We start from the raw sequence: 18,717 nt of genomic DNA, 5'->3' as shown, positions 1-18,717 counted from the left end.
ACAAAAATTTGAAATATAAAACATTTGTCATACTTAAATTAAATAAATAAAAGCATAGGGTAAACAATAGCGATATGAATGTAAGGATGGATAATCAAAATCTGAAATGTTAATTAAAACCTTAAATAAGTTCCAGTCTCACCAGTCACTGATATCACAAAGATACTCCACTTGGATGTGGTCCCTCTGCAACTCAATGCTTTCAAATTGTCATGCCCCATAATTCAGAGTGTGGTTAGCGTTTCTTAAGTGGGGTGTAAATGGGTGTTTTACCAGACTTGTAAGTGAATGATCGTGTTATTGGAGGTAGTCAGGGGGTTGTGGACTACCCCACCCTTGTTGCACCCCCCAAGCTGCACGCTATGGGAAAGCTTTGTGACATTTCTCAGACGATAGGCTATTTCATGGAGCAAAGGCTTCAGTACAGACTCTACTCGACATTAAACATGTTAGTAATCATTACTATCATTCAACCTAAACACAACCCCTCCAAAAGCATAACAATCTCTAACTGCTATTGGTAGTTCCTTTTAGGCATAGAGATGAATCGATGCTAATGGTCAATGGGTAGGAATGACTTCATTTTGATGCACTATAATTAGTGTCTCACGTCTCACTTCAGTAAAAACAAACAAACAAAATAATCATAGTAATTCAAGTAGAAACATAGAACAAACTCAAATAAGAGCATTTGTTTTTAAGACATAAAATGTAAATTGTAAATCCCCAAACCACTACGCAGGGGCTTTAAGAAGAGAGAAGGGAGGAAAGGGAAGGAGAAAAAGAACACTTGATGGAACACAGGTATGAGAAATCAGTTCTACTGAGAGTAAGAGAGGAAAAGGCTAGAGGAGGAGGAGGGCATGTGGTAGTGGATGGTGATGGTAAGGGGAGGGCAAGTCTGTGGCAGGTTAAATTGCCCATGTGTTAGGCTGGCATTCTGTGGCAGTGGGGTGTCTGGCACCTCGACATTGGGGCATCTCGGCCAACTCCCCTTTGAGATATGACCGTTAGTAAGATCTTCAGAAATCTCTCGGACTGCAAGAGATAAAATGTCCTATTAAGCATTTTCCTTTGTAAAGGGGAGACGGGAGGAGATGCCAAGCATCCACTCCAACAGTCACTTCCATTTTTGCACAGGTACCATCTGTAGTTCATTATTTCCTGAACGTTTTATGTTGTTGCTGTTGTTGTTGGAGTTCACAGCCTAAACTTCAGGAGAGGTGGGCAGGGTGGGCTGAGTTTGGGTCAGGGGAAAAGGATGATGGGAAAAGTGGCATCTGTGACATCACACTTATTCTGTTGATTACATGAAAGGCCTAAGCCAATCACAGCACACATCTGAAAAGGCATGTCAACACGCACTCGACTTGCAACGTCATCTCCGTAAACACAACTCCGTAAACATCATAAGATTGCGTCCATTTTCATGTGCTGGGTTCAGCTGAAATATGTTTTAACCTGTCATCAAGTTACAGTTATTCTTACAGGATGCTTGTCATTATGTCACACTAGACATCCAGTCATTTCCCTTCACACAAACACACTCTTTCTCTCTCTGGTTCACTCTTTTTTCATCTCAACCTTGTCTTTCTCCCAATCAAACACATATTCTTTTTCCCTCAAACTCTCTCCCCTTTAGTTTCCTTGGCAACATACCACTGTCCCTTATTATTTCACTGTTAGTCTCCTGCTTCTCATAAACATGTGTGGTAAAAACTCACACACACTCTTTGTCGCTAAGAGACACACTGCAACCACCTCTGCGCACAGAAATAGCCTATTTCTCAAACAAATCAAAAACAAAATCAGTGGTCCTTAAACTGAAACTGATTTCTACAGTCCCAATCCTCACTGTCTGGCACCGTCGTGGTTACAGGTCTTGTCCTACACTTGCCAAAAAACCAAAGTATCTCTTGATAATGTCTGTGCTGACAGTCCTGGGAGCAGTGAACAGGGTGTTTTTTGAATGTAAGTGGAGAATGTATGGAATCAGGAGATGATTTTAGGTCCTATCCACTCTAGTGTTGTGTCAGCGTGGGCATTAATGTGTCCCAAGCAGGAAATGAGCATGCATATGTATGAGCTATGACTGTGGCCAGTAGAAATAGTCTCCTTTGTTACTCGCTTTCATTTGAGCTGGACACAGCCATCTGTCCTGTCCTTTTTTTTTTTATTATTGGTCGTCATACGATATGAAAGGCATTGTATTCTGTTGTGTGCATGAGTGTGTTTGTGTTCCAAAGCTTGATTGTTATGTCAGATACCTGACTGATAACTGAACTCGTATGTGATGCAGTCTGATTTCAAGGTGCTTTCACCAAGGATTTCAGAGTGTCTGTGTGTGTGCGTGCGTGTGTGTGTGGTGTGTGTGTGTGCGTGTGTGTTTCTGTTTTGTGTATGTATATAAGACAAAAAAGTGTGCATATAACAATGTAACAACGCAAAGCTACCATGACACAGGTCTGTGAGTTACTGAAACAGCCTCAACCAAACACTCAGCTAAAAATGGAAAAAGGAGGAGAAAACCAAAAGCAACCCAAAGGCAAACAGAAGTCATGGAAGCGGACTCTCTCCTTTCCCCCCAAAAAAAGCCTGGAGCCACGACACCAAAAACAGTCACACACAGAGTCACGGACGTTCTGTGTCCGGACAAAGCAAGGAATGTCCAAAGAACCACACGGAACCAAAAACAGAATGAAGAATCTATACAGCATAGAGAGTGCAGCAAGAAGGGTAGGGGGGTTGTGGGGTTAAGGGTTGTCGGAGAAAAGAGGACAAAAAAAAGAAGGCTACACACACGTGTCTGTGTCTGAGTGTGCACAGAGAGAGCAAGAGAGAGAGAGAGGGGGAGGGTGTTTGTGGGGGAGAAAAGGTGTGTGTGCGTGAGATGTGGGCTTTGGGGTACAGGTGAGGGGTTTAGGGTTGTTCAAAGCTGTTCCACAACTCCTCACCTTTCTACCCCAAACCCATGTCTCCCCCCTCCCCTCCCCTCACCCCCCACCCCTCCCCCACTGACACACACACCCACACACTGTGGCACCGCTCACTGCTCGTCCTCGCCAAACACATCGTTCTGTTTGCGCTTCATGTTCTCAAAGTCAAAGTCACTGCCCGTCATGCGCTTGTAGATGTCTTTGATGTCATTGCAGGTAGTCTCGAAGTGGGTGGTGGCGTCGTACGCTCTGGAGGCGAAGACCTGTCGCGAGGAAAGAACCGTGCACAAATCTGAATTAAGAACATGAGGCTATGCTACTGTCAGGACAACCTTTGTGTGTGTGTGTGTGTGTGTGTGTGTGTGTGTGTGTGTGTGTGTGTGTGTTCCTGGGCAAAATGTTTTCCTCAGGAATAATGGAAGCATTCAAAACATGTAACACCCAAACTGCCTAAAGGTCTGGCTGGTTTAGTTCCCTCCTTCCTTTACCCTGGAAATCCAAGGGTTGAGCACAATTTGAATTTGCTCAAGGAGTCACTCTGGCAATGAGTAATGATGCCAATTACTTATGTCCCTTGTATCGTAGGCTACCAAATCACATCGGTGCATCTGATATAGGCGGGCCAGAGGCGAGCTAAACTGATGACGACAGCGCTGCAATGAATCAGTAAACATTGGTCGTAGTTATCCAATTGCGTGCAGTGAGATTTTCAAATGCATGCTTGGTGCCGCCCCTCGAGTTGGGCCAATACATTAGTCATGGACAGACCCTTAATGTTTCGGATTTGGGTCTGGAATCTCCAGGCTATCCTTCCTCCTAAATGTATCATAATTATCTGAGCAACGATTCATATGTATATGTGTGTTATGCCTTGTGTCTGTGTGTGTGTGTGTGTGTGTGTGTGTGTGTGTGCGTGTGTCTGTGCGTGTGTGTGTGTGTGTGTGTGTGTATGTATGGGCGTATGTGTATGTTTGTGTCTGAGTGTTTGGTCATTGTGATCACTGACCTGGCTCTCAGATCCGTCGTCTGAAGGCTCGTAGAGGTCGCTGATGGCCACAAACCTGCGCAACCAATCAGAGGGCACAGCATGTCAAATGAGTTCCTGCTGGGTGTCACTTGACTGCTCTCTGGCCTAGTTTTTGAATTGTGTAACCTTGGACTGCCAGCAGAGACAAGCATACACAAAGCAAGTTCAAAAGCAACTGATACCCAGTATACCATACAGTAGACATACAACTATGTGCAGATTAGATGTCACAGTGGTCTTGTTTATATAGGAAAAACAATGTATATATTACAGTATATGATAGTCATTTATCATTACTGACAACCCACTGCATAATACTGTAACTTTTTTCTCCAGAAACCCGAGTACAATCATTATGACTAAAGGTGCTATTATTTTTCCCACTATGAACATAAAAGGTTTATTTCTCTCTTTTTTTCCATAAATGTTCAAATCCATGTCAGTGAGCACTTCACCTTTGCATTCATTTTAAGTGTAGTGTAGTGTTTATATTTTAAGTTCAGTATAGCGGTAGGTGAGGAGATAGAGCGGAGAGTCTGGAGTACTACTGACTTCTGGTCGATGGGCTCCAGTAGTTCGAGGGCGGGCTCGATCTCAGCCTCGGGTTCGCTTGTCTCCACGGTGGTGCTGACAATGGCGATGTACTTCCCCTGGGCAGCCACGTTGTGCGCATATGAGATCATACACACATAGATGTCTGCAGGCAGGGAGACACACACACACACACACACACACACACACACACACACACACACACACACACACACAGGGAATCAGACATAGGCATGTGATCCACACAGCTTCATGCCATATCAGGGTTGGTTCAGGGTTGGCCACAATCTTCAATGTTAGAGTATATCCTTCTAATCAATATCAGAAAAGGATATTTTGTGTATATATTGACACACTAAAAGTTCCTTATTCTTTACAAAGTAAACCTGGGAATATGTTCTGTTCATGTTCTGATTCATGTCACTTTAATTCCTATTTTGTGAATGACACAAGGCTCTGAATACATTGAAGGATTTCTCATTGTTTTCCTTAATAACATGCTAGTTATGGTTACTTATTAAGAACCATCTTGAGTATGAATGAGTGTAAGCACTGAGCTCTTTTAAATCTGTTGACATGGTGTGACCCTGGCCGCTCACCGGAGTTGCGGTTGACCTGATTCTGGGGAATGATGATCTGACAGGAGTTGGCATCGCTGGTATTCTTGATGGGGTGGCTCAGGACACAGATCACCCTGATCACCTGACCCGCTTTCCGCACGCGGTCAGGGATGTAGCTGGGGTCACAGATGAGCTGCTTGCAGCGTGCGACCTACCCCCCCAAAATCAAAAGAATTGATCTCATCTCATCTCAATCAATAAAAAGGTCACAGGAAATGGAGTAAAAACAGATGGTGTATGTACCTCTCCCTCTGACTTCACACCGACCACACGGCCGTTCTCCATCACAATCTCATCCACTGGTTTGTTCAGCATGTATGTGCCACCATAAATCGCACTTAACCTGCACAAAATAGATAAATACATACAGTATAAGTGTCATTGTTATCAATGAACAGTCACACTTTATATGCGAAATGACATATTGACAAGCGTTGAAAGGGGCGGTGGTAGTGTAGTGGTTAAGGAGCTGGGCTAGCGTGCAGTAGCCTGAAAGTTGTCGGTTCAATTCCCGGCTTCCACCGTTGTGCCCTTGAGCAAGGCACTTAACCCCAAGTTGCTCCGGGGACAACTTGTAATATACAGTAGCTGACATATGTAAGTCACTTTGGTCAAGAAGTGTCTGCTAAATGTAATGTAATGTAATGTAATGTAATGAAAGGTCTACCACCACCTTTCGGACCATAATCTATGCATAGAAGCCACTGGGAATGAGAAGCACTCACCGGGCGAATCCCTGAGGCAGTTCTCCCAGCCCATAGAGGGGGTAAAGATAGGGACTCTTGCCATAGCGAGCAAGGGACTCGCTGTACAGCTTAATGCGGTTAATGGTCTCCAGGCAAGGCTGATCCATGTAGCTGACAGAGAAGCACACAACACAGATGCAGATATAGTCATCATTAGCATCAGGTAAAACACACCAAGAAGTGTCTAAACCTTTTAAATGGCTTTGTTAAAGCGATACGCCACCATTGGGGGAAATACGCTCATTTTCCACCTCCCCTCCCATTAAACAATTGAGTTTTACCTTTCCCCAGTTAATCCAGCTGTTCTCTGAGTCTGGCGATACCACTTTTAGAAACAGCTAAAAGAAATGGCATAGATCATTGAATCGGATTAGACCATTAGCATCTCGCCTGCTAGCATCACGGTGAGAAATGACTACGATTCTCAAGTTAGAAAGTGTAATAGGACTAATGGAAAAGGAAACGTGGCGATTTTCTAGGCTGATTTGGCTGATACTAGACATGAACTATGCTCTCATTCTGGCGTAATAATCAAGGAACGTTGCGAGTTATAGCCTACCGGGACTATTTTCAGGTGCTGTGTGATATCATTGTGCTGCTGCGCCCATGGTACGTTCACACGTATGTCAAATCAGCCTAGAAAATCGGCACGTTTCATTTTCCATCTTATTACACTTTCGAACTTGAGAAGAGACAAGATTTAAGTAGGAAAATTACTGGAAACCTAGTCACTTTTAAGCGTGATGCTAGCAGGCGAGATGCTAATGGTCTAATCCAATTGAATGATCTACTCAGAGCAGCGTACCCAAACTTTTTCCCCGCGGACCACCTTCTACATCCTGACTCGGCTCGCGTACCCCCACCATCCAACACATCAAAAAGTAACACATTCTATTGACGCATTCCAGGCATCGTTGTTTAATTAGCCACCCTACATGATAACATAATCAAAATGTGCAACTGGTCTATGAGCTCTCACGTAAAAAAAAAACAGTGTGGAGAACCACATTAGAATGGTTAGGTAGCATCTTACTGCAGACCACGCACTGTGGCTTTGGGCAGTCTGTCTCCCAATCCACGTGAAGCCTAGGGCTATATGCCTCATCATACTTTTGTTTTCTTCGCGCAGTCTTTTCTGTCTCGTTCTTTCTTTTATTCCCCTGCGCTCCATCTCCACCTTCATTAGTATGCCCCCCACCCCATTCCATCGTTACCTGTGTCCTGCTCTGTTTCTCTCGCTTCGCTTTAATTAGGCCTTTTGGACAGTGTCCCTGTTTTTAGCCAGTTTTCCATGTTTACGCAGCCTTCTACCTAGCCTATACTTCAACGAAACTAACGCGCCAGATATTCTGGCTGCCCGCAGGAAATCACGTGTATTGTGTGTAGCTTATTTTTTAATGAAAACATAGCCTATTATAGAGTTAACAAATGATTTTCATTTAATTTCACGTTTCCATATCATTATAACCCGATTCGAAATTATGTATATTATTTATTAATTAATTAGAATATTAATTAATTAATCATTTTTAACTCCTTTCCGCCATTGCCCTTTTCATCTCGCGTACCCCCTAGTGGCAGCTCGCGTACCACCGGGGGTACACATACCACAGTTTGGGAATCCCTGACTCAGAGAATGGCTGGGTGAACTGGAGAAAGGTAAAACTCAATTGTTTAACTCGAGGAGAGGTGGAAAATGAGTGTATTTCTCCAAATGGCGGCGTATCCCTTTAACTCTAAAAATGCATTCAATATGGTTATGGTTATGGTTGCTTGGAAGACGCTTTTATCCAAAGCAGCTTAGAACAGAATAACAATTAACATTACAGTAGCTTTAAAATAAACAGTTTGTTGTTGTAAATTAAAATATAACGACATGTCAGCTTTACTTTATCGCAGCACTCACTCATCTGTCCTATAGAGAGCCAGGGCGTGGCCCGTGAAGTCGATGACATCCTGGCCAAGGTCAAACTTCTTGTAGACGTCTCTCATTGAGGTCGCCTTTGGATCAACGCCCTCAAAGGTCTTAGGGTCGTTCTCGTCAAAGTTAGCCACAAACACGAGGAACTTCCTGAACCTTCTCTTCTCAAACATGCCCATCAGGTCTGGCAGTGAGAAGAAAATAGTTACAATCACAAAAAAATCAGGTTTTTAGATGAAGAAACACTCTCTACTGTTTATTGTTGCCCATCTAAATGAACTAACTGGTACTAACTTTTCTCAAAGGAAATACAAATCAATGAGACAATCTTGAAAACTGTTTGACATGTATCATCTCTGAAATGTTTTGAAACAGATACTCACTGGAAGCCAGAGCCTCCGTCTCGGTGGAGGGCACCTTGTAGATCTTCCCTCCCTTGTAGACAAAGCTGCCTTCCACCACCTTGAAGTCCAGGTAGCGAGTCACCTCTGTGTACAGCAGCATCTTCACCAGCTGCCCTACAGGTTAGAGAGACATATACACATGTGAACAGAGGGTGATATGTCACACACAGCTCTCTCTCTCTATCTCTCTCTCTCTTTTTTTCTCTCTCTCTCTCTCACACACACACAAACACACACACACACACACACACACACACACACACACACACACACACACACACACACACTGTGTTGACGACTTACCATTGGCCATGAGGAACTTGGGGATGAGGTCCACGTTCCAATCCCTGCCTCGGCCCATAGACTCAGGAGGGCTGTCACTAAGGCCAAAGCGCTTGTACAGCTGGGGAGATCGAGAACATTTTTCACAATCACATTTTCACAACCTATTTCATAATCACTTAGGGTAATAACCTAGAGAATAGTTATGGCATTAGCCATCACTCACTTAGTCACCAGACAAATAGCACAAAATGTTTTTCAATATGATGCTCTCATAAATTAAATAAAGTAGGCTACATTTATCAGGAAAAAGACACCTGTGAGAACTATTTCAGTCTGGCAAAAGATGTGCTGTGACGGTGGTCTTACCTCCTCTAAAGGGGTGATGGAGGAACTCTCGCCCCCATAGTAAGGGTTCCTGTCCATGTGTAGAACCTTCTTGCCATTTACGGACATGATCCCAGACAAGATGCACTCCTATGTAATTTAAAACATATCATTTAAATCTGTTCATTGTATTGCATGACCCTCCCAATAGCAAAACAGATTTAAACATGTTATGCTTTGTCAAATTAAAGGTAAAAATAAATGATTAATGCAAATTCAAGTTCAACTCATGATTGTAATATCACGTAAATATTTCACTATCATATTATGGTCAGTCAGGATAGACAAGTGGAATTTATTTCAGGACTTTGCAACGGAACAGCGTCTAAATATGGCAACTCCATGATTTTCCAAAGCATGTAGCTGCCATAGTTTTGCATTATAACCTCTAGACACCAGGAAGCTAAAATCTATCGAGATTAATGTGACACTAGCCATTTCTAAAACAGACACATATGACCTCCCGCACCCAAAACTGCGATCAATCGCATCCACAGTGTAGAAGAGCAGTGCATCATGGGATATATTCGGTTAGCCAGAACCCCACCCATGCAAATGAAAATGGTCTATGAGTCTCGCGGAAGCGCGCAAATCACACTGTTTACATCGCATTACAATAAATGCACATGATTATACAGCAGTTGTGCCAAGAGCAGGACTCGTTATTTAACCAGAATGTTATTCCAATATTGCTGAGATTCTGTTGTCTAGGGTAGGGGCCGGTGGTGGAGGATATCCATATGCCATGGCTACCGCTATTATGTAATTTCGGTGCCGAGTTAATGCAGCTCGATTGCTTGGTCGACACTGGGAAACTTGGCAAGATTAGTGTAGGCCCATTCATTGCGCATCGCACAAGGCTTTCAATGGTAAACAACATTTAAACCTGTTTAATTGAGCTGAGCAAAATGTGCCGCGTTTTGTTAGGTCGGTTGCCACTGGTGCCCATAACACTATCGGCCAGTAACTGCACCGCAATGACGCTATATTACTGAATTAACACCAGATAATCAGAATGTAACTTCATTCGCCAACTGTTCGCTGTCAATGGTGGTCCTATTTCCTTGGGTTACTCGTACGACAGACCACGTAGTACTGGGCGTGTTACCAGGCCTCTCCACGTAGCATCTTTATTGTGAAGGAGAAAAGGGTACTATATAAATATTTTCATCCCATTAACCAACTGTGGTTTCAGTATAACATCGTACATTATGCTGACATAGGCTGCTGTCAATGTTTTTTTTTTTACATAGTATGGCCTAGAAGACCGTCGTGTTATCGTTGTTAGAGTTACTGTGTCATTACATGCCTTCTGTGACTGAGAGCAATGAAGTCATCGTCACAGCCATTGTCTGTATCAAAAAAATGTCGCAAAACGAGGAAATGTTTGCCTTTGTCATCAAATGCGCATATTATTTGAGAACAGCACTGTTGATGTTATGTAACAATGCACAAACCACAACAATTGAAACTGTAATTTAATTTCACTTTGGGCGAGTGTCCATGCAATATTAAATGAAAAACATAGACCCAACCATGACACACTACTGTTGTCAGTTTAGCATATGCCTCCTATCAACCAGAGTGGTCAGGCTACTGGTTCCCGATGGTTGACCGTGCCTTACCGTAAGACCAGTGCCCAAAACGATCACATCATATTCCTCATCCATGGCGTCCTTTCGGTCCTGGTCTTTTCAGGCTCCCCTAGTCAGTAAAATGTTCTTCGTAAAGGCGTAAAATAGCTTTTGGCAGGTTGTGGAGTCCTGGTATGGCTTATGAATCCAACCTCTGTATGAGAATTGAATAGGATGCGCTGCACCCGGCGAAAAGCAACGAGGATGTGACCCAGGGCACAGAACTACTCTCAGATGAGATCCTTTCGCGTCTGAAAATAGGGCGTCGATGGTGGCACTGGTAGTATCAAGTACTACTATCACCTCCTCAATGACTGCCATTCTTTTCCCCGCTTTTCATTGAATGAAATAAACGCTCCTTTGTTAACTTTGGAATATTGATTCTCCCTGCATTACAAAGACAGCGTAATAAGAGCATAACATGTAAAGCTACAATTAAACATACAAGCTTTTGAAATCAGTCACGCACTCACGTTTATTGGAAGAGTGACCTTGTTGCGAATGCTGTGTTCTTCCGCCTGTAAATCAATGCACAACGTTTTTATAGTAAAAATGTTGCATTTTATCTGAATTCATTTTCTAAGGAATGTGTAGCGTTTTGCTCTCTCTATCTCTCTCTCTCTGACATGTATCACGAAACCATGAACAATTTCACCTGGACCAAAATATGAACTGTGGACCAACAGATTTGTGGAAATCTTAACTAACTTAGGCTATTAGTCTCCTTCTACAAAGTAAACGTTATGCAACACTGAAGCAGGACCTACGCAAGGTATAGTAACCTGGTTTGCCGCACACGGTGCGCAGGTTAAAATGTCAGGACCATGGACAGCGAATTTAACTCTTTGATCTTTGAGCACTAGTTAATGCTTAACGATGTAATGCCTTTAACAAGAGACACATAGCCTATGTTGGCATGGAATTGTTACTGCATCAAAAGCCACTGATGCTTGAATTTCACAATAGGCTAAATCCATTAACACCTGATATTGAAACTGAATCATGACATGAATCCAGCATTATGTACACCCACTCACGCTAACCAAAATAAGCTGAGAAAACAAATAACCTGTATTTGAAGAGAAAGAATATCAGTATGACGACTGTAATGTCACACCCCCATAGAAATTGAGCAGTATGAATGGCGTTCAATGATGTGTAGGCTCTAAGATGTGATGACTTCAGGTGCCCCTCTGAATGAACAATTAAAGTAACTTTGTAGCATTCTGTGTGCCCCACAGATTTTGCAAACACTACTCACTCCAGCACTTATTGGGTTAATCAGTGTACGTTTGCGAAATTCTTCTGCTCCTAGGCTACTCAGTCTGTGGAGACAGACATATTCTTCATTGCGCTTGAAAAACACTTAGCAATTCATATCAAAGCTATGGGACCCGATTGTGCCACTGCGGAATTCTTATGAGCCACGTTTTAAAAATCATGTTAGGTATTTGGCAATGTTGATTTGGTACCACTGTGCTGATTCCTGTAGAAGCAAGGGATTTCGAAAAACCAATGAAAAACGCGGCATAACTTTTTTTCTGCATAGTTGATTCAACTGCAGTACATATCTGTAGCCAACAGAGGATGCTACTGTGCAGCGTGACAGGAAGTAAAGTATTAACTTGCAAATCACGAGCTTAAGCAAAGAGGAGTCAAAAGTCCGGTGGCAATAGATTTATAAGAGTTCAACTGGGAGTAGGCCACTCAGTTGGAAGTCTGAGAAGGGGAGCCGAAAACTCTTCTTTCCGAGACTGAAGCGATAGTGAGTTGCTATCGAGTCTTTTACCCCATTCCTATCGGAAGACTAGGATGGGAGAGACGGAGCCGGGGAGAAGGATTTCCCCGGTGAAAAACTTCGTTGCAGGTGGAGTCGCCGGAGCGTGCCTTTTATTTGCTGGACACCCACTTGATACGATCAAGGTATCTTCAAAGTATAACTGTATTCAGCTGTCAGCATAGCTTGTTATTTGTCAGTCAAACCTACAATTACAACAACTCTAGATCCATACATTGTGTTAATTCCGCAAGGTGTAAGGCGTACAGGTCCATTCATTGTCCCCTGGATCATACAGGACACAATCAGGCTAAACCTGCCCTTCGATTATGGGTCAATAGGCTTCTGAAAAAATACCTTTAGTGTCCAGCATCATGCAGAAAGAGTTCGTGACATCGAAGTGCTTAGATAAATCCACCTGCTGACAGATTGCTCTCTAATCCCTTGTGAATCAGACTAGGTTTTTAATGACGCCATGTCTCACGTTTCTAACTCGTTTGGCCACTTTGTACATTGCATTTGCTCACATTTACACCTTGCAACACTGGCTTGCGCACAGTCTTGTGGTCTTGTCAGTCACAATAAAGCTGTGTAATCTCCAGAATAATTTACAGTCAGACGTAGCCTATAAAGTTCTCTGTTTGTAGTCTACCACAGACGGTCCGAAATGAGGGAATCAAACTAGATATTTAAAATAGATGAACTGGAGTTGAGGCAACGGTCGAGTCAGACGAAGTGTCGAGTGGTCAGTGTCAGTGTCAGTGTCCGTTGACAGTTGCTATTTGCCGGCTACAGCATAACGTCAGCAATCTCAACGTGTCAGTCAGGCTTCTACTAGAATAGCCAAGGGTAGGCCTAGGTATTGTTTGACAGAGTAGAGTAAAATAGTAAAAGGCTTGGGTACAACACAATGGAAATCGCTAATGTAGGTAGCCCTGTGGTTTAGTGACAAGTTCAAAGTGGCATTGCCATTCAATTGTGAACTGAAGGTTACGAGTTACGTCTATTTATAACTTGGCGTGCCATTCCACGTTACTTTACGCAGAAAATGTACTTTTATTTGACCCGACGTACTGTGAAAAATTGGACTGGAAACTCACTTTGCTTTTTACTGTATGCGACAACCCCTCTCAAGTTTATCTGAAGAATAGCAGACAATAGATTAAACACGAGGCAGTCCACCCTATCCCAGAAGATCCTCCTTATCAAGGTGAAGCAGGTTGTCTGTGTAGGCCTACTTAGAGTCTTGTCATATTTGTCAAAGTGCTGTTACTTAGACTGACAATTGAAGAAAATACCTCTAAATGATTTTCTACTTGTAAACTGGCATCTAACATGTAAAGTTCCATTTAATTATTTTTGTTGTTGTTATAAATAGTGAAAAGCAATGGCCCCTTAAGTAATGCATAAAACCTTTCCTAACTAATCATTTCTAAACAGGTTCGCCTTCAAACACAACCCAAAGTCTCCCCTACCCAATATGTGCTCTACACAGGAACATATGACTGTTTTAGAAAGACAGTGTCCAAAGAGGTGAGAGTCAGCTGATGTGAAACCAGTGGTATTTCTCTTAAAGAACAATTCAGTTCACTTCTTACCATTTAAATAAATTCCACATTGATATGTCTTACATTTACCTATCTATCTATCTATCTATCTATCTATCTATCTATCTATCTGTCTATCTATCTATCCCTGTCTCCATCTCTGTCTATTTTCAGGGAATTTTGGGTCTTTACAGAGGCATGGGGGCCCCTCTGGCTGGCGTTGCCCCGATGATGGCCATTAGCTTCTTTGGCTTCGGACTGGGGAAGCAGCTGCTTCAGTCTGACCCCAACATCCCTCACACGTGAGTAGGCGGGGGGGGGGGGGGGGGGGGGGGGTTGGGGGGGCTTTCTCAGCGCAAGTCAGCGGTCAGCTTGGTACAGCAGGTGGACAGATTTGTTGTCTCTGTGTGGTATGGTGTTGTGTATATGGTGTACACATGAGTGGGGGGAATGGCCAGAGTACTCGCTTCAGCAGGTCTAAAAATAACAGTGTGTTTGAAGCCCCCCATGTCCACCTATCACTCTCTTCCATTTCACCCACCCCTTCTGCATCACCGACTCAATGCCATCATCTGTCCTCGCCCCCCTCCCTGTGTCTGTGCTGTCCCTCTCTAGGTATGCTCAGATCTTTATGTCTGGTATGTTGGGAGGAGTCTTCACCACCGTGATCGTAGCACCTGGAGAAAGAATAAAATGTTTGCTTCAGGCAAGGGATACTCTTACATGGTTACATTTAACAGACTATGCATAAATATAGCTTAGCTTGGTCAACCTATCCAGTGATATAATATGAGCAGGGCCATGTCCCAGAGCAATATGTGTGTATTTGCCTCTGTCTTTATTGAAGTACTTGTGTTTGTGTTTATGTTTATGTTTACTTATTTGTTTTTTGTTTTTTCACTGTTTTTAGGTTCAGTCCACTTCTGGTCAGTTAAAGTATGCTGGACCTGTGGACTGTGCAATCAGGCTTTACAAGGAGCAGGGGATTCGCAGTGTTTACAAAGGAACAGTACTAACTCTTATCAGAGGTATCAATAGTGGACATTTGACATGTTTGTGTTGTTGTTTGTTTGTATGTCAGAGATGTCTGACTGATGTATGTTTTCTAACAATCTGTCTGCTACAAATATTCCAAAATATTCAGTTTGAAAAGGTCATCGGGTTTTAAAATCATTAAGCACATTGCCTTCCAGACCTCTGTCCACTACCTGTTCAGCAAACAAACATTAATTATAAAAACAATTTTGAAGGATCTCTGTTCATGTGTATAAATGACTAACCTAGTTTTAAATTATGTATTTTCTACCTCCTTCAGATGTGCCTTCCAATGGTCTATATTTCTTGACCTATGAGTATGTGAAACGCCTACTAACGCCAGAAGGTGAAAGGTAGGTTATATTTTGACTTCCTGTATCTTACATATCATGTTATTTACCATTTTTCTTAGTCACTTCGGTGCAATTCTCAGGCAAGAATTGAAATTCTTGAAACGGCTTGTTCCAACTCCTTATTATCTTATCACTTTTTCACATCATAATAGCAGTTCTCATTGCTTCGAACAAACAGTAAATGCAACAAACAGACCTTATTTCATCGTTTGAGTCATTACATTCAAAAGTGTTGAACTAGTCGTCATAATCTTTCAAGCATGTTTTAAATGAACAAAAATATGTGGCCTGACAGACAGGAATGTCAGGATGTATAGAAAGATGTATCTGTACAGTATATCTGGCTTACAGTGGGGTGCCCAAAGTGTGTTTCCTATGTTTTACTGTAAATTAGTAATTTCTCATTTGCACAATGCTGTAAAATCCTTTGTTTTCTTACTGTAACACTAGGTGGGTTTACATGGGCGATTTTATTCCGATTAGAATCGGAATAATGGCTCAATATGAATAGAAATGACACATATGATCGGAATAAAACCGATCCAATTAGAATTTTAATCGGAATGAAAGGGGCGGGGTATTCCGTTCTTATACCAAATGTATATGGTCAATAGGGTTGCCTGCTGTAACTTCTCAAGCAAAAGTAAAGCAGCAAGAGCTATTCCGATCACATTCTAGAGTGCTTGAGAGCACCTGATTGGATTATAATGTACCCCATGTAAACAGATGGCATGACATTTTCAGTCGGAATAGTTTAATTGGAATGACAAAAAACCTACCCATGTAAACCCACCTACTGTGTGCCAACGAATTGCAGTACGAACAGTAGAGTACAGTAACATTTTTGAAACATATCCAGTCTCTTGCAATCAATCCCTCCGCCCCACACACAGACACTCATTTGTAACTTGAAATAGCTATGCCGCACAGAAAATAGTACTTCCTTGTGCATTATTCATTAGAAAATTCTTATAGTCAAACTGCTTTGTCATATTGATGACATGACAAAGCAGATTGACTATCTTGTTCATAAACGATGGTGTAAGCGGTGCAGTTTGCACTAATTGTGAAATGCGCAAACTGTTGTGCAAACGTCAATGATGATTCTAGAAATGCACCAAAGCAACTAAAATGCACCAAAGAACTAAAAACTTTTACACCTTTATTTTCATTATATTTTCTACCTATAATGAATGAAAGGTAGTATAGTTATTTTAGGGTGATCATAATCGTATATTCCTTTTCACTCCCTGGTTTTCTTCAGTGTTCACCACCTCAGTACTCCCAAAATTATTCTGGCTGGTGGAACAGCAGGCATCTTGAACTGGGTGATTGCCCTCCCTCCAGATGTGCTGAAGTCCAACTTCCAGACAGGTAGGCTATAAGTGATAACCTGCTTTTGGGAACCTTTGATCAGCAAATTCCAAGCTGTGTGCAGTAACTGACCACATGATGATCTCAGGAGGTGTTTCTCAGGTCAAAAAAAATTAAATGTGGGAATGATGTGGGGTCTGAAGTTCAACACTGCCCCCTGGTGGTTATGACACAACACAACGAGTATTCTGCACACTTATGAGCACACTTGACCATGCATTATGTAGTCGGGTCAAGTCAAGATACCTCTTTGCATTGTACAGCTGCGGATGGACGCTACAGGGGACTAATGGATGTTCTCAAGGAATTAATACGAGAGGAAGGAGCCCGTGCGCTCTACAAGGGCTTCACTGCTGTCATGCTGAGAGCTTTCCCTGCCAATGCGGTAAATAGTAGTTTACTGTTTGATCTATATTCTTTCATTTATTAACAGTGACTCAGAGTATATTTAAATGGATACATTATGGTTATGGTTATGGGATTTTGCAGACGCCTTTGTCCAAAGCGACACACAAATACAAAAACAACATAATATTTAAAAATTTAACAGGGAACAGATTATAATGTTGGTCAAACTATAATAAGGAGAATAGCAATAATAAACAACAATGTCGATTCAATCAATAGCCTAATAAAATAAGCAATGAAAATGAGAGAAAAAACAATAATAAACAAAAGTGTCCATCAGGCTTGTGCAAAATTCCAGAATTGAATTGGAACTGGCCCTTAAATTCCAATTTAATTCTTGAATTTCACTTGCATTTCAATTGAGGTAGCAAACAGGAAGCAGAATTGCAATTCGAATTGTGCACAACCCTGATGTCCATTCAATCAATAATATAAAAAACAATGACATGGTAAGAATACATTAAGGAGAATATCAATAATAAACAATAATGTCAAATTAATCAACAGCCTAATGGAAATAAAACAATAATTTACAAACCATAACGCATACGAAGTGCTTAAAGAACTAAGTGCATGTTCATTATGCATGAAATGTACAAATATATTGTGATCTTGGCTTATTTATTGATCATCATGGCTAATGCTACAGTCAAGCGAATTTCCTCTAAAAAAGGGTTATCTCTGTGATTTTAGACGGAGGCAGGTTCTAAACTCCATGTGTTTCATATTTCAAGGCTTGTTTCCTGGGGTTTGAAGTGGCCCTGAAGGGCCTGAACTGGTTGGCTCCTGGCTGGTGATCTATGTGATTCTGAGGAGACCTCCTTCAAGTGTGCCTCGCCTCAGCACACAATGGATATGCCTTTAGTTCTTACACCTGACAGTATTGGTCAGTAATGTTGTATTTAAAAGTGCGAGCTGTATGTAGTTTTTTGTATAAAAAAGTACAATTATTTTAAGACTACAATGATGGTATTCTACAGGCAAACTATTGTGGAGTTTATAAAAAAAAAATTATATTATGCTGTGGAACATCTGTGGAACCAGTTGTTTACATGTATGTTTTATTTTCTGGGCCAAAAATGCAGACAATTGTGTACAAACTTTATTGAAACTAAGATACAGGTTTTGTGGAATGTAACAGGGAAAACTAAAAATGCAATCATAGGTAGAAAAGTTTTTTTTATTTTTTTTATCAGAAACTACATGCTGCACTTTTATCGTAAATTACATTTGTAATTGTACAGTTTGAATAACATATAAGATGTGCATATCTCATGATGTAATGTATTAGGCATATTTATATAACTACACACATTCTCAGAAATACCAGTTTTACACCAATCAACCAAAAATATATGCATAGTGGCTGTCTAAAATCCACATGTTAAAACGTTTGTGCCCAAATTATGTAAACTGAATGTTTATTTTGTATCATTCAATCAACTGTGGAATATCTGATGAAAAGCCAAATGTGGAAATATTTGAATATGTCATTTTTATTCATTAAACATTTTCTTCGTAGATTTTGTTATTTTTTTTTAAATAAACATTTTATTAATCAGTTAGTGTCCTGGTTTTATTTTAAATGTAGTTCTCTGACAACTTGCATTTTCAGGCTACCTTTGACCTAATTACATCACCCATTCTAGTAGTAGGTATGAGGTTTGTTCCTATTGGCCAGGGATATGATGAGTCTAATGTGAATTGTTCTGAA

The 18,717-nt window shown here is 41.5% G+C and overlaps 2 protein-coding genes across 2 annotated transcripts; one reads left to right on the top strand and one right to left on the bottom strand.

The window, feature by feature from the left end:
* Positions 1–3,014: 3,014 nt before the first annotated feature.
* LOC121713180 (rab GDP dissociation inhibitor alpha) lies at positions 3,015–10,735 on the bottom strand. The gene is made up of 11 exons (XM_042097628.1): positions 10,501–10,735; positions 8,858–8,965; positions 8,510–8,609; positions 8,186–8,320; positions 7,788–7,986; positions 5,861–5,992; positions 5,379–5,478; positions 5,115–5,286; positions 4,516–4,660; positions 3,943–3,997; positions 3,015–3,199 (listed from the first exon to the last, which is right to left on the bottom strand). The coding sequence occupies exons 1-11, from the start codon at positions 10,543–10,545 to the stop codon at positions 3,047–3,049; spliced, it is 1,344 nt and encodes a 447-aa protein (XP_041953562.1). The 5' UTR covers positions 10,546–10,735; the 3' UTR covers positions 3,015–3,046.
* Positions 10,736–12,130: 1,395 nt separating this feature from the next.
* On the top strand, positions 12,131–18,564 carry si:dkey-150i13.2 (mitochondrial carnitine/acylcarnitine carrier protein). Its single transcript, XM_042097630.1, has 9 exons — positions 12,131–12,432; positions 13,727–13,819; positions 14,008–14,135; positions 14,449–14,539; positions 14,744–14,861; positions 15,149–15,221; positions 16,486–16,595; positions 16,859–16,980; positions 17,738–18,564. Exons 1-9 carry the CDS (start codon positions 12,322–12,324, stop codon positions 17,798–17,800), a joined length of 909 nt encoding a protein of 302 aa, XP_041953564.1. The 5' UTR covers positions 12,131–12,321; the 3' UTR covers positions 17,801–18,564.
* The last annotated feature ends 153 nt before the right edge of the window (positions 18,565–18,717 follow it).

This window comes from Alosa sapidissima, chromosome 7 (assembly GCF_018492685.1).
Source record: "Alosa sapidissima isolate fAloSap1 chromosome 7, fAloSap1.pri, whole genome shotgun sequence".
Taxonomy (NCBI): Eukaryota; Metazoa; Chordata; class Actinopteri; order Clupeiformes; family Clupeidae; genus Alosa; species Alosa sapidissima.
Note: the sequence above shows the minus strand (reverse complement) of the source record. Positions and strands in the feature narration are given on the sequence as shown.

What these genes read in the sequence shown, in the direction of transcription:
- si:dkey-150i13.2 (XM_042097630.1), top strand. Translation starts at nt 12,322, where the DNA reads ATGGGAGAGACGGAGCCGGGGAGAAGGATTTCCCCGGTGAAAAACTTC. An exon ending in ACCCACTTGATACGATCAAG is followed by an intron (nt 12,433 to 13,726) that starts GTATCTTCAAAG and finishes ATTTCTAAACAG; the next exon opens with GTTCGCCTTCAAACACAACC. An exon ending in GACCCCAACATCCCTCACAC is followed by an intron (nt 14,136 to 14,448) that starts GTGAGTAGGCGG and finishes GTCCCTCTCTAG; the next exon opens with GTATGCTCAGATCTTTATGT.
- LOC121713180 (XM_042097628.1), bottom strand. Translation starts at nt 10,545, where the DNA reads ATGGATGAGGAATATGATGTGATCGTTTTGGGCACTGGTCTTACG. An exon ending in CCATCACCCCTTTAGAGGAG is followed by an intron (nt 8,610 to 8,857) that starts GTAAGACCACCG and finishes CGATCTCCCCAG; the next exon opens with CTGTACAAGCGCTTTGGCCT. An exon ending in GCTCTCTATAGGACAGATGA is followed by an intron (nt 5,993 to 7,787) that starts GTGAGTGCTGCG and finishes CTTCTCTGTCAG; the next exon opens with CTACATGGATCAGCCTTGCC.